The sequence below is a fragment of the Branchiostoma belcheri genome, unplaced genomic scaffold (assembly GCF_001625305.1).
Source record: "Branchiostoma belcheri isolate BF01 breed outbred unplaced genomic scaffold, Haploidv18h27 scaffold89, whole genome shotgun sequence".
Lineage (NCBI taxonomy): Eukaryota > Metazoa > Chordata > Leptocardii > Amphioxiformes > Branchiostomatidae > Branchiostoma > Branchiostoma belcheri.
In genome coordinates, this window is record NW_017804564.1 from 760,062 (window position 1) to 775,368 (window position 15,307).

General features: G+C 43.8%; 1 protein-coding gene across 3 annotated transcripts in view; it reads left to right on the forward strand.

The window, feature by feature from the left end:
• LOC109487505 (ralA-binding protein 1-like) overlaps positions 1-11,666 on the forward strand; it is a 12,963-nt gene extending 1,297 nt beyond the window's left edge. For all 3 annotated transcript variants that reach the window (XM_019791500.1, XM_019791502.1, XM_019791501.1), the window contains exons 3-16: positions 1,032-1,131; positions 1,595-1,757; positions 1,947-2,115; positions 2,472-2,591; positions 2,862-3,065; positions 3,569-3,687; positions 4,502-4,632; positions 6,153-6,218; positions 6,749-6,887; positions 7,678-8,131; positions 8,525-8,627; positions 9,132-9,270; positions 9,488-9,550; positions 9,711-11,666. In XM_019791500.1, the coding sequence (XP_019647059.1) occupies positions 1,032-1,131; positions 1,595-1,757; positions 1,947-2,115; positions 2,472-2,591; positions 2,862-3,065; positions 3,569-3,687; positions 4,502-4,632; positions 6,153-6,218; positions 6,749-6,887; positions 7,678-8,131; positions 8,525-8,627; positions 9,132-9,270; positions 9,488-9,550; positions 9,711-9,887 (2,147 nt within the window). In that variant the 3' untranslated portion in view covers positions 9,888-11,666. The remainder of the gene's footprint in view (positions 1-1,031; positions 1,132-1,594; positions 1,758-1,946; positions 2,116-2,471; positions 2,592-2,861; positions 3,066-3,568; positions 3,688-4,501; positions 4,633-6,152; positions 6,219-6,748; positions 6,888-7,677; positions 8,132-8,524; positions 8,628-9,131; positions 9,271-9,487; positions 9,551-9,710) is intronic.
• Positions 11,667-15,307: the final 3,641 nt, after the last annotated feature.

The following is a 15,307-nucleotide window of genomic DNA, read 5'->3' on the forward strand; positions in this document are numbered from 1 at the left end:
GAGAACGACTTTACAGAGGAGGACATGGAGCCTGATCATGGTGAGAATTTTTCATTTCCTGAAATAAATGATGAACTGAAAATATTATAATAACTTAACATGCATAAAACCATGTATTTGTTTGCCTAACCAACACCTCTAGACATATGTTGTTGTTGTTGCCCTTGCATATATCTATAATATTCTTGATCTTGATCTTGAAAAATTACTGTGTAACACCCCTCTGTTGGGATAAGACTTGGGTTCCTTCAACCTGTTAGGCTATGAGATTTCCGGTATGGCTTGAATTTGAAACATTAGACTTGTTAGACGATGTCTCAAGTCAAGGTGCAGGGTTTTACTTGGTTATGTCAATCTTCTAAGGTTTTTAACACTAGTGATTTGAGCATAACAGGGGAGACATCACTGAAAGGGTTCTCCATTGAAACATATGCTAAATCAGACATGAAAATGGGCATCATTATATATGACATATCTCTAGTTTACGAAGTTTTTGTCACACAAACTCACCTTCACGTGTTGGCCAATTTAATAATATGTACCTACAACAAGTTTCGGAAAAAAGTGGTCGGCTATTCTCGAGGTACAGCCTTGTTTATAAGAATTCGTGCACTTTGACCCCATATTCTAGGTCGATACCAAGGCAGGAGGCAGGAGGGGTGTATGGCAACAGACAAGCCCATAACAAGGCAATTTCATGGAAAAACTTCATTTTTTTGGCAAAAACATTCACTCAAAACCCTACACTGTACAACCCACCACAAAAATGCCAAGAATTCAACAAAAATCCCACCCAAGAAAGGGTTTTAAAGTTCTTTAGCTCATTTTAATTTTGAGGTCTCTCACCCAGCAACTTGTGCGCATGCCCTTCAACCCGCGTCACCCCAACAATGGCACCCCTCTGATTGACCTCTAACCTCTCTGATTGACCTCTGACCCCTCTGATTGACCCTGCCTCCTCTGATTGACCCCTGACCCCTCTGCTTGGCCTGTGACCTCTCTGTTTGACCTGTGACTTCTCTGATTTCTAGATGAGGAGGAGGAGAAGGAGAGTCTGAAGAAGAAGGAGAAACACAAGAAGGACAAGGCCCCGGGGTACGTCGCCTTCGAGGAGGAGGACTCAGATGAGGAGTAAGTCTTCTTTTTCTTCTTCCTCTTAGGTACCCTCAGACTACCCCTAAATGTGGTATTACTGAGGGAGGGGGTGGTATGTGGCTATGGCAGGGCTGCTGCCAGCCAGGCCTTAAAAGCAATTGTCATTGCCTGCACAACTTGGTACTAATCGTCTTACATGTAAACTTAAGTTTCTAGTCAAGACAGAACTTCAGAGTGTTACTAAATCAAGAGTGCCAAAGAATTCATAGGAATTTTACAGAATTCGTACAAATTTTACGAAATACGTATGATCCATTATACAGAAACATACATATTTACGGAATACATACAATCCATTAACAGAATCCTTACTAATTTGGTGACCCGTACCTGGATCACTATGCCGGTTACATGATACTACAGTATAAGGTTGAAACTATCTAAGTTACTACGTTATAAGTATAAGGTTGAAAACTTAACTCTTGCTGTCAACCCCCAGGAGCCCCAGTAAGGGGAAGAGAAAGGGCTTGTTCCGCAACCGTTTCTCACAGAACTCCAAAAGGAAGTTCAAGGACAAGGAGCGAGACAAGGACAAAGACAAGGAGAAGGAAAAGGCCAAGGAAAAGGAGAAGGAGAAAAAGGAAGAAAAGTCTCATCATAAGGTATCAAATACAATTTTTCATTATATACAATTATGTACATCTTAAATCTATTGCCAGTTTTTGCTAGGTTTTTGTAGGCATATGATGCTACAGTAGCTAATGCTAATTTCTTACACCCTGTCTATATCCCCCAAAAGCCGCTATCTTGCACCCCAAAAGGCAATTTTTTTCCTTTTGTCTGACCTGCAGGAGAAGGAAAAGAAGAAGTCATCCAGCCTGCCGCGAGACCTGACCCCAGACATCCTGAGGTCCTACAGCTTTAAGGAGAAGTCAGGGAGAAAGAGAGAAGCTAAGGAGGCCAAGTCCCCGTCTCAGGCCCAGGCTCTGTCTGCTGACGAACTCAGCTCTCCTGCAAGAGGTGGGGGGAGCTTAGGTTTCTTTTCCATGTTTCTTTTTTCCAGAAGGAAATCATACTGTTTATTTCCCTCTGCAGAAGGAAAACATATTGTTTTTGCTCTGTTCCTTCCTCTTCTTGGTAACTGGTGCTGTAGCAGACATCAGGTGGTGTTGGGTCACAGTGGAATGATGAAAGACTGATTGCAGCTGGAGGCTTTTTCAACAACTCTAAGCTGCATTATCATCACCATCATTATTTAAAAAAATATATATTGCAAAACAGATGAGAAGGTTTGTACATAGGCTTATGTAGTTTTAGGGAGTGCATACAGAGGTTTTCCTCCCTGTCCTCATTGGTTGCATTGTTTGTTCTTCCAGAGCCCCCCCAGCCCATCTTTGGGATCCCCCTGCACGAGGCAGTGGAACGGTCCAAGCTGATTGATGGGATTGAATTACCGGCCATCTTCAGAGACTGTCTGGACTTCATAGAGGAAAGAGGTACTAGAATAAAACCGTCTACACTAGTCTATCAAGTTAGAATACTGTATACGTCGGTAGAGGTTAGACATCCAGGTAATAAGATACGCCAAAAAATAGTAACTCAAGCAACTGGATATGGTTTTGGAAAATCATATCCAGTTGCTTGAATAACTGTATTTTTGTGTATACAAATGTAGACTACTGTATAATTATATATTCATTGTGATGTATTTGTTCCAGGTGTTTCTCACCTGTATGTTCTCACCTGTATGTGTTCCTCCTTCCCAGGTCTGTGTACAGAAGGTATCTACCGTATCTCCCCTGTGAAGTCGCAGGTGGATGCCCTGCGTGCTGCGTATGACCACGGTGAGGTCGTTGACCTACAGGACCATGACCCCCACACGGTGGCTGGCCTGCTGAAGACCTACCTGCGGGAGTTACCTGACCCGGTACTCACCATGGAGCTACTGCCGGGGTTCGAGGATGCTTCAGGTTTAAAACATTCATTTTTATTTCGCTCTATTAATTTAAACCACACTTGTTTAATTTTATGGATGGCATCCGTGCCCGCATTGATTTTCACTTGTTCTCAACGAAAAAAAATCACCTCCTCCAAGGCTGAAACCTGGGTGCAATTCTCCATAGTCCAATGGTTGTCAGCGACAAGAGGGAGCCGGCGGTAACTATGGAAGACGGCATCTAGGCTACCGAAGTTCCACAGAACTCAAGAACTCAGTGCAGTGCTTTGATCCAGCTTTGATCTGGCTCGATCCGGCTCTGATCCGGCTTGAACCAAGATCGAAGCTGGATCAAACCATGTCAATTTGTATCCTGGAATCCATCCGTGAACGCTTTATCTCCGCTCCGTTCCTCCGCTCTGCCTTCACAAGGTAAAGCGTTCACGGATGGATTCCAGGCTAGTCAATTTGCTTCCATCTAGACAATTTTGTCCTAGTTGGAATGAGGCCTAACACTGCTGTCTTCCCCTGTTGCAGCCCTTGCAGGTGAGGAAGACCGTGTGGCCGCCCTGATCCAGATGCTGTACCAGCTGCCCACCTGTAACCGCCTGCTCATCACCTGGCTCATCCAGCACATGGTGCACATCATGGACAGGGTGAGTTACTGTGTAGTTACTGGCTCATACAGCACATGGTCCACATCATGGACAGGCCAGGGTAAGTTGTTGTTGAGTCATTCTCGTCAGGGGTGAAGCATGATATCATGCTTTTCCTAGTACTAGTATTAGGCTCGCGCATGTATAAGGGGTGATGATGTAAACTCCACCGTGTGGCCTCCGTCCAGGTGATTTGTAGTGAATCACCAACTCCCAGACAGTAGTATTTGGACCATCACACAGGGTAAGATTACAGTTTTACTGTGTAGTTATTGCTTTCATGTTACCTTTAGGTAGAGAGGTTTTATTTTGTGCATATTTTTCTCTGTGTTTGCTTGTGTTTGTCAGTATCTAAAAGCTGTAGACTTCATATTCACACAGTAGTACATTTGTACATGTACATCCTGATAAGCACCTCCAGCTCTGTACTGCTACATAATGTAACCCAACACCACAGGGTGTCTGCTACAGCACCAGTTACCATGGTGACAGACGTCTGGCTCAGATCATTGACCCTATGTGTTTGGAGAAGAAGAAGAAACTGAGCAAAAACAATATGTTTTTCTTCTGCAAAAGTAGACATAATAATATGCTCGTACATCTATAACTGCGTCAAGAAGCAAGAAGAAGTCGAACATGTACATAGTAGACCACATTAGTATGTATAGTTTAAGTGTAATTGCTGTATCCTTTTTCTTGTCTATTCATGACCTGTACTTAGCTTGTTAGAGCACAAATGTACAATAAAGGTCTTTCATTCATTCATTCATTCAATAATAAAACCTCCTTGATCTTACTTGTTTTCCTGTGTTAGGAAGCAGAGACGAAGATGAATCTACAGAACATCTCCATCGTCCTGAGCCCCACGCTGAACATCAGCCACCGCGTCCTGAACGCTTTCTTCTGTCACCACGATCAGCTGTTCGGAGACGACGGGATCAGGAAGTACGTGACTACTCTGTTCTGTTTGCTCATAAATGTTAGCCTCCACCAGGCTATACCAGTGCAATATCTCAATTGGTAGCATGCTCGCTTTGTAACCGGCAGGTCATGAGTTCAAACCCCGGCCGGGTCATACCAAATACTTTTAAAAATGGTACACACTTCATTCTCTGCTTAGCACTCAGCACATATGAGAAAGAGTGTGGGAAGGTCAAACACACAGCACTACCAGCGGACCAGCCCCCTGCTGTAGTGCATTGCACAACTGTGTGTCGCCCAAGGGCTACAGAAATGGATATGGGCACCACCCTAGGCTCTGCATAAGGGCACGGGAGACCTTTCTTTCTTTCTTTCTCCACCAGGTCGTCTTACAGTGGTACGGATCCTAGAATTCGGTAAAAAACATATAGGGAAATAGTTGGCCAGGAGAGTCAGTCTGCGAGAGGGTTAGTTTTGCGGGCAAACAAACTTTATGCTGGCTAAACTCTCCTAGTCAATTATTCTCCCTATTGGCTAAATTTTTGGAACCCGTGGTGTTAGCCTGATGGAGACTATTTAAATGTAGTTACTGTCACAAACTGGACAATGTTTTTGCCAGCTTCGTTGTTTTTGGAAAGCAGGTAAATGAGGGACAGGGACTCTGGGGTTGCAAAATAGCTGTAGTTTTTTTTTTCTTTTCCCAGTTTTTAATGTCATCATGTTTGTACATGTAACTGCCACAACTTACACCAAACATAAACCATACCCAAACACCCCTTAACATCCACTCAATGTTAAGAATGGCACCAGACCAGTGTACATTGTATGTATAACACCCTTATGCAAACATTTCTGAGCACATTGAAGCACAATTCAGACAGACTACTGTAGATGTGTCAGGCAGTACACAACTTGTGAGCAGGTAACAATAGTGTATGTGTCTTTTGTTTGTTGTATGGTATCACTTATATGTGTTATAGTTTGTTTTTGTTGTACATAACTTTATTTATTTTTATGTCAATCTGTATGTTTTTCTGGGCTAACCAAATGTGTGCATGTTTGTGTAATAAGCACTTTTGTAGTGTATGTGTATGTGTATCATGCATGCGTACATGTATGTGGAGTTTGCATGTGTGTGTGTAGTATGTACATGTATGTGTCTAGAACATTGTCATTGATTGTGTGTGCATGCATGTGATTGTTTATGCATGTAGGAAGCATGTGTGTAGTGTGCATGTGTGCTACCCAGTGCGCATGTATGTAGTGCATGCGTGTAGTGTGCATATGTGTGTGTGTGCATGTGTGCTAATCTATGTGAATGTACATGTGTGCATGTACATGTGTAGTGCATGTGTGTAGTGTGTATGTGTGTGTGTAGTGAGCATGTGTATTAACATGCATGCACGTGTACTAACCTGTGGACGTGTGTAGTATGCATGTGTGTAGTGCATGTGTGTTAACCTTTGTTTAGTGTTCATGTGTGCATGTGTGTACATGTACATGTATGTGTGTGCATGCATGCTAACCTGTGCACGTGCTTGCAGGGTGGGCCGTCCCCTCAGATGGGAGAGCTCCACCATGAACTTGGATGAGATTCCCGACAGTCCAAGGTAGTATCTAACTCACACCACCTCCCGAAACTCACTAACTAACACACCACCTCCCGAAACTCACTAACTAACTAACTAGCACACTCATATACCAACTCTAACCTTGTCACATCACTCCCTAAACTCTGCTAACACATTAGTACATTTGTCATCATCTCACTCTGACAGTTAACACTTCTAACACAAGATGTGTATATACAACTTACAAGATCTTACTGGCAGCTTCCTTCCTATAGTACTACAGAAGGGTCATCATGGGTAAAAAGGTGCAAGACTTTATTTCTTGTCTTTTCTTTGCATTGAGGTACCTTGAAAAATGTTTTGACCATAAGTACCTTTCTTTGGGTTTTCCACTTTTCTTGATGTTTTTTTTTCTTGAACATTGTGATATAAAATGGGCCTTGAAGTGTATCTTTTAACAACACTCTCAAGAAAAAGGCTGTTTACAGTTGGTTTGGATGCTCTCACTAATGGGTACCCAAAATGGGCCTTCTGTGCCTGCTCCTAATGGTGACGTCTGCCCTGACCAGCTCTATTGAGGAGGAACTGCAGCGACAGGAGGCGCTGTTGGAGCAGCTGCACTCTGAGCTGGGCGCCGGGGTGGAGGACCCGGAGAAGGAAGAGAGACTCTGGGAGGTGCAGAGGATCATCACACAGCTCAAGAGACAGGTCAGGGTCTTAAACATGTTTGTTATGTCTTAGACTATCTTCTCAGATCTCAGGCACTTTCTTAAAATTGCTTTGAGGTGCAGAGAATCATCACACAGCTCAAGAGACAGGTCAGAGGCTTAAGCTTAAACTATCTTCTCACATCTCTCTTAAAGTTGTCTAAAGTAAAGGTGCAGAGGATCATCACACAGCTCAAGAGACAGGTGAGCATCTTAGGCATGTTTCTTACTTCTTAAACTATCTCAGGCAGTTTCTACAGGCTAAAGTAGTTACTTAAAGAAGGAGGAGAGAATCTGGGAGGTGCAGAGGATCATCACACAGCTCAAGAGACAGGTCAGAGTCGTAAACTATCAGTTTCTAAAGTCTTAACGCTTCTCCTGGTGGACCCCGAGAAAGAGGAGAGACTGTGGGAGGTGCAGAGGATCATCACACAGCTCAAGAGACAGGTGAAAGTCTTAAACTTGATTCTCACATTGGAGATCAGTTCCTAAAGTCTTTAGCAACTCCTAAAAACTTACCTAGAGGTGCAGAGGATCATCACACAGCTCAAGAGACAGGTAAGCATCTTAGGCACGTTTCTCACGTCTTAGACTATCTCAGGCAGTTTCTACAGGCTAAAGTAGTTACTTAAAGAAGGAGGAGAGAATCTGGGAGGTGCAGAGGATCATCACACAATTTTTATGTTTTTGCTCAGTTTCTTCCTCTTCTTCTTCAAACAAATAAGGTCAATAGCCAGTACCAGACATTTTAATTTGTTTGAAACTGACTCTTAATGTGTGCCCCAATACAGCTGAAGCGGGCCAAAACTACATACGCCACTGCCAAAACCAGCACCAAGCAAAAAGAGAAAGAAACCAGACAGCCAGAGACCAAAGCAAAGGTTACAGAGACTAAAGAACCAGAGACCAAACCCACTGCCACAGAGAAGACAGCAGAGGAAAAACCAGGAGAAAAGAAACTAGCAGAAAAGAAATCAGGAGAAAAGAAAGGAGCTGAAAAGAAACCAGCTGACAAGAAACTGGCTGACAAGAAATCGGTTGATGCAGAGAAACAGAAAGAAAAAGAGACAAAAGAAGAAGTTGAAGACAAGAAAGTTGCAAAACCTTCTGACCAGGAGGTTGAGACTAAGAAGGAGACTGAAGACCAAGTTGAGAAGGAGGAAGCTGCAGGTGTGGAGACATTAGTGGTCCAGCAGGAGGAGGAGGCAGAAGGGAGGATGGAGGAAGAGGAGGAGGAAGATGATGGTGAGAACAACACAAAACACTGGACACCTATGCATATTTGTAATCAAATTCATAAGCCAAATCTTTACAGCACATGTTATGGCAAAGAATATTGCTACTGTAACTGTAATGTGTTAGCCTTGGTACCATCCTGGTTAGTTTACGCTCCAATGATAATGGGTAGTGACTATTGCAGTGGACATAAACTAACCAGGATAGTACTAAGCTTAACGCGTTGTTGCTTAGTTATAGAGTTCAAGCTTTGTTCTAACACAAGAGGGAAACTCACCATAAATTCTCGTCAACATTCGTCAGATGTATGATGTAATCGTTGACTCAAAGTCGGAAATGTGATGACACAAGGAACGCATCAAAAGTGGTGAGAAGACAAAATTGTTGTTGCTTGTTTTGCAGAAGAACTAGAGCTGCTCCTGGAGGAGGAGGCAGCCCTGATTGCAGAGCAGGAGGAGCTGCTGGCTCTACAGGGCAACCTGCAGTCCAGGATAGAGAAGGAGAGGTCTGTTGTTTTTTTGTTTGCTAGAAACTTTTAACCGTTTTAAGCCTTTATATCATACCTTGGCTTCAATAACGTTCAATAATGGTGTCAATAACTTTGCAGTATGGCCCGGGCTTCCATAGCTCCACTAGAATGATTCGAACGCGTTTCGCCCTAACCGTGTGCACCACTTTTGAAAATTCCAATACTGAATTAGGACATTGGAATTGATGTTGTTGCATTTTAGGGTTTAGGGACACAAAATTTTGGCCCATTTTGCATTGAAATGTCTGTTTTCTTGGGTGGGTATGACATAAATGAAATACAATATGGTGTATTCGGCATCGCTTGTTTTTTTAAAGCTTGTGCAATCTTTTGCCACAGGACAGAGATAGACCAGTTGAAGGAGGAGTTAGCTGAGGCAATGAACAGCCGAGAGACAGCCTCGCCCCCACAGCAGACTACCGACTTTATATGTTATATTTTCACTCCTACATTTCTCCAATCCACTCCTATTTCCCCCAGAACAGAGATTGATCAGTTGAAGGAGGAACTCGCGGAGGCGATGAACAGCCGAGAGACAGCCTCTCCCCCTCAGCAGAATGGAATGCACTCCAGCAGCAGCAGCAGTAACAGCTCAGTCAACAGCAGCGACAGCAGCAGTGTATCCTTAAATACAGACCAGGGCTAGACATACTGCACGTTAGTGCACCCAAATTTAGAGCTGTGCACCCATTTTTTTTCTGCGTGCCTACCAAGCTATACCAATGAAATTGCCAAGTTGACCGATTTCTACCTTAAGCCATTTTTTAGAACTAAATGTAGATGTGATAAGTACAAATGTTGTTGTATAGATGGAATGACCTTGACAGTGTCTTCAGGAGGATGAGGAAGAGTTACAAGACATTCTAGACGACCTTGTCAAGGAGAACCAAGAACTGGAGGTAACAAAAATGCTTCCTTCACCCCAGAATTCCAGAGACTTTCGCATTCGTTGTGTTTTGCTGCGGTGTGATGTGTTGCACAAGAAATACCCCCAACTCATACATGTATGTGCAACCCTCCACAGGACAAGTATTACAATCGTGTCTTTCTTTCCCACAGACCAAAAACTCGGACCTGAGCCTTGCAATTGACCGTGAGCGTCAGCGTTGTGTACAGCTGAAGGTTCAGATCAGGATGCTGCAGAAAAGGGAACAGCTGGGCAGTGGGGAGGATGGACAGCACACGGACAGCTCTGTACCACGCGCTGTCACTGTGGACAGGGAGACTACGCTATAGTGAACAGCACGGACAGCACATGGACAGTGCTGTAACACGTGCTGTCACTGTGGACAGGGAGACTACGCTATAGTGAACAGCTAGGACAGCACACAGACAGCTCTGTATCAAGCGCTGTCACTGTGGACAGGGAGACTACGCTATAGACAAACTGTACACTTAGTCTACACAGGAGAAGGAGGCACTGACAAGGATGTTAATCTTTGGCAGGACTCGAGTATTTGCATATCCCATAACATATTGTTTGTTTGTTCATTCTGTTTATTTCTGAAAGTTCAGAATTACTAATACATCCTTTCACTGTGCACAGTGAGACTATGTTATAGACAAACTCTACTCTAGTTTACAGTATATTCCATAACATATTGTTTGTTCGTTCAAGTTTTGTTTGTTTCTGAAAGTTCAGAATTACTAGTACATCCTGCCACTGTTGACTTCAACGTCATATAGACAAACTACACCAACTGTACTGTATATTCTGCTATGTTTGTTTGTTTGTTCAGGTTCTGTTTATTTCTGAAAGTTCTGAATTACTAGTTCATAGAAATCATAGATAAAGAGACTAATAAGGCCCATAGAAAGATTAACGAGGCATGAATCCCAACGAAGGTTGGGAGCTGCCCAAGGCCTAGCTTGGGTACCATCCTACTTGTATGCCGGGGCTCCCACAGTCGCATACTTGTTAGGGAAGCGAGTGTGGGAGCCCCGGCATACAAGTAGGATGGTACCCAGGCTACCCAAGGCCTACTTACCCCAACTCCGCAAGGAGGCAGGGGAGGCCAGAAGATCTACTAGTAAACAAGTCACCGCCTAGTTTCTCGCGAGACTAGGTCACTCCGTGATCAAGGCGTACAGTGGACGTTGAATATTTGAAGGTACGTGTTTGATACCCTTCTAACAGTCACTGTCTGATGAATATTCTATTAACTGTTAAACTATACGTGACTGATGAACCTCTTCAATGATACCGGTAATACATTATTTCATCATGTAAAGGAAAACAATATGCAGCCAAATACATGTTGTAACCAACCACCTTATTCTCAACCTACTAGTACTAACAGTGGTTGGGGTGAGTGTATGGTGTAGAGTTTATAGTGACTATAGACTACCAGATACTGGGAGTCTATAGTCGACTATATTCAGGAATCAGAGGTCATAATTTGAACCAGGTGAAATTATCACCTATGTGGCAACTAGTTTGTTCACCAGTTTGCATAATCACCGGTACTGACAAGAATACCTTTGATACATAGATACTGATGTATCACAGGAAACATTCTTTTAACTGACATGTTAATCTTTAAATTACTGTACAACCAGTAGCAAGTATGGCATTTACACATGGTGACCATGTTAGTACTGTATTTAAAAAAAAGTGCTTCTCTAAACTAAAAGAGACTAGTGTGTAACATGTACATGTGCAATAGTGTTGTTGAAAGCACTGAAGAATCATACAAATTGATCAAAGAACACCTTAATCATGTTATTCTTCCTGGACTGTCAATATGAAAATATATTAACAGCAATAGGATATGAAAAGCTATCCAGCAAACTAACAGTATTATGTTAGGAATAGAGAGGATCAAGCAAAGGCTTTTGTTTTGTAGCAATATGTATAAATGTAACATGTTATTTACACATGTAGCAATTACAACATCGTTGTACATGTATATTCCAGTGGTAGCGTTTGGATTTCTTTTATTTTTCTTGTAGATAAAGTGTTAACTTTATGTATGGTAATAGACGTAAAAAGCTATAGAAAATACATATACAACCCAAACTCACACGTCTGCTTGAAGATTACTTCCAGACACTTGCCTTACCTTTACGTGCTGGGACAAGACTCCTCCGATCTCAGGACCTCAGGTCGCTCCTGAAGTCAGAAGTCTGGCCTAGTTCTACATCGGGCTGGTAACGCTACACCTCTTACTCCTAACCTCCTAAACAGGCTCTATCATGAAGCCCCTGATTCATAGCAACCTTGAACGTGGACATCAAAGATACCATCACGGGAACAATCCCTGATCCCCCATCCCTGTCCTCCATCAGTGATTGGAGTTCTGCTGTGGTGATGTTTCTGCATGAGCCCAGCATCTCGCTTCGAAGGTTGTGCTTCCTCTACCCCTTTTCTTCCTTCCTTAAGCTGGGTCTCACAGGATAAGCAAGGTTCAAGCATAACAACCCAAACTCACACGTCTGCTTGAAGATTACTTCCAGACACTTGCCTTACCTTTACGTGCTGGGACAAGACTCCTCCGATCTCAGGACCTCAGGTCGCTCCTGAAGTCAGAAGTCTGGCCTAGTTCTACATCGGGCTGGTAACGCTACACCTCTTACTCCTAACCCCCTAAACAGGCTCTATCATGAAGCCCCTGATTCATAGCAACCTTGAACGTGGACATCAAAGATACCATCACGGGAACAATCCCTGATCCCCCATCCCTGTCCTCCATCAGTGATTGGAGTTCTGCTGTGGTGATGTTTCTGAGCCCAGCATCTCGCTTCGAAGGTTGTGCTTCCTCTACCCCTTTTCTTCCTTCCTTAAGCTGGGTCTCACAGGATAAGCAAGGTTCAAGCATAACAAGCCAAACCCGCACGTCTGCTTTAAGATTACTTCCAGATACTTGCTTTACCTTTACGTGCTGGGACAAGACTCCTCCGATCCCGGGACCTAGGGTCGCTCCTGAAGTCAGAAGTCGTTAAGACTAAGTGAGGTGTTAGTTTAGTAGTGACGCTGAAGAAGAGTTGTGGATGCCACTCGAAACGTCCGGAAATTATCTCCGTAAATTTATCCAGTAGTAGAGTTTGAATTTACTATGGGTATCTGCTTGAAGATTACTTCCAAATACTTGATTTACCTTTACGTGCTGGGACAAGACTCCTCCGATCCCGGGACCTAGGGTCGCTCCTGAAGTCAGAAGTCGTTAAGACTTAGCGAGGCTTCCTGTTTTCACACCTTGGCCCAGCTTGTTCCCTGCATGTTGAGGGACTGGGAAGTAGATTAGTCCTGACATGTACCATACACGTGGCCTAGTTCTACACTGGGCTAACGCTTTACCTCACAGTGTGGCTTTACTCTTACTTGTTCTTTTGGGCTTTACTCCGAACTCTTTGCCAACCCTGGCGTCCGGAAGTGAAGGAGTAACACTACGTGTCCTCTTTTGAGTATCCTGGATGGTCCTCAGGATCTTATGGGTAGATTCTGTAAAAATACTATATTTCACAATGCAAACTAGAAGGAAATCATACATGAAGACTGAAAGTGGCTAGAACAAAATTCTTGTAGATGAGCAAGGCTTCCTGTTTTCACACCTTGGCCCAGCTTGTACCCTGCATGTTGAGGGACTGGGAAGTAGATTAGTCCTGACATGTACCATACACACATCATGGCCTAGTTCTGCACTGGCTGGTAATGCTTGGGTAAGTTCCTCCAAACTTCTTGCCGACCCTGGCGTCCAGACGGGAACAAGCAACACTACCTGTCCTCCTGAGTATCCAGGATGATCCTTAGGATCCTGGATGATCCTTAGGATATGGGTAGATTCTGTAAAAAAAAATGCTAAATTTCACCATGCAAACAAGAAAAAAAATCTTAAATGAAGACTGAGAAGGGAACTTTTTCTCTTCCCCCCCCCCCCCCCCAAATTCTTGATGAGCATCAGCAGTCGTTAAGACTTAGCGAGGCTTCCTGTTTTCACACCTCGACCCAGCTAGTTTCCCCGCATGTTGAGGGACTGGAAAGTAGATTAGTCCTGACATGTACCATACACGTGGCCTAGTTCTACTTCAGGCTGGTAACGTTACACCTCTTACTCCTATCCTAACCTCTTTCCAGGCTTATTATAGCCCGAGTCCTACATCCTCTCCGCAAATAGCGACTCGGAGGCTATAATAGGTCTGGTAACCAGGCTATAAATGTGTATAGTGTACTGCGCCTCCACCAATAGCATGTTTCTTAGCTCCTCCCCTACTACCTGGGTCACTGCCCTTGATTCCTTTATCGTTCATGTCGTTATCACTTACCTATCATGACCTATCGTGCACCCTGCCTAAAAGGTTCGTGTCACGGCGCTGGTCTCAAGACGTTCGTGTATTCCTGGAAGACATCTCGACCTACTTCTCCGTCTGCCAGACTCTTGTCGTGAGTTGTTTTCCACCGACTCCCGCGCAACCTGCTTTCAATCAGACGTCAAACGGGGAATTCTCGCTTGCCTAACTTTGGAACGAAAATGTGAGCACTTCTAAAATGGACTCCAAAACAAAACAGTGCAAAACAAACTTGAAGCCCTACCAGGTGGTTGGTAATTACTGGTATATCTTTTGCTAGCCCAGAAGCAAACAAGTTGCCCTTGCCGGCCAGTATAGACCACTCAACCTTTCATCTTCCTCATGCACACTCTCGCACCAGATTTATGGTCTCTGCAAGACAGTATCCCTAGAAAAAATCTCACGTGGCCCAACACTACATGTATATGCTAGCTGGAGCCCCATTGGCTCAGGTGACAGTGGCCTTGAGCCTGTCACGGTGTGACGTTCTCCAGCGTGTCAACAGCATCAACACAGTTGTCGTGTCGCCGTTTATCACACACCGGGGAAATTAGGCACGTTAACGTGGGACATTCTTAACATTCTAGTTCTTTTTTCTCACCTTCTTTTGGCAATGGCCAGGTTGGTAGTTTCCGCCTTGCATTCAGTAGGTCGTGAGTTCGATCCCCGGCCGAGTTATACCAAAGGTCAATGACCTGCCCCAGCTGGCTGTCACCATGGTAACTGACGCTGTAGCAGACTCCCTGTGGTGTTGGATTACATAATACATGTATAGCAAGTGGCAAGATGAAGTTGCAGGGGCTGGTATGTCTGTGTTAACAGAGCAGTAGTTTAGACCATACGAAGGTGAACATTGTGTATTTACTTTGCAAATGTTACCTTTCATGTTTTCTCTGAAAAGTCTCAGATGAATGAATTTCGAAAGCCTGTAACTTTACCGTTTTCTCTGCGGACTAGAAGGCATGTTCTTGTGTTCTTCTATCACGCCAAACATCTAGGGCAAGTCCCGAATGTACGTTCATTACGTACATTCCTGACATTCAGCCGTGGTGGATCATAGTTACACGACCCATGTGTTCCAATCATCGCATTCTATTCATGACCAATTGCAACATATAATGTACTTTTTTCCCCTAACGCACATTTTGATGTTGTTTTACCTACCAGTGTTTCATTGTGCGCTAAAAGTTGTAGAGTTAAAAAAAAACATCATATTGCCACTTAACAGGGATTTGAATTTCCAGAAATAAAGAAGTTAATCCTTTGAGGAATTATGACGTGGACAGGTGAATGACCCCTGCAAAGGTTACTGGGGGTCACCACGGGCCGATTCCAACCAACCCCCCCCCCCCACACACACACACACAACT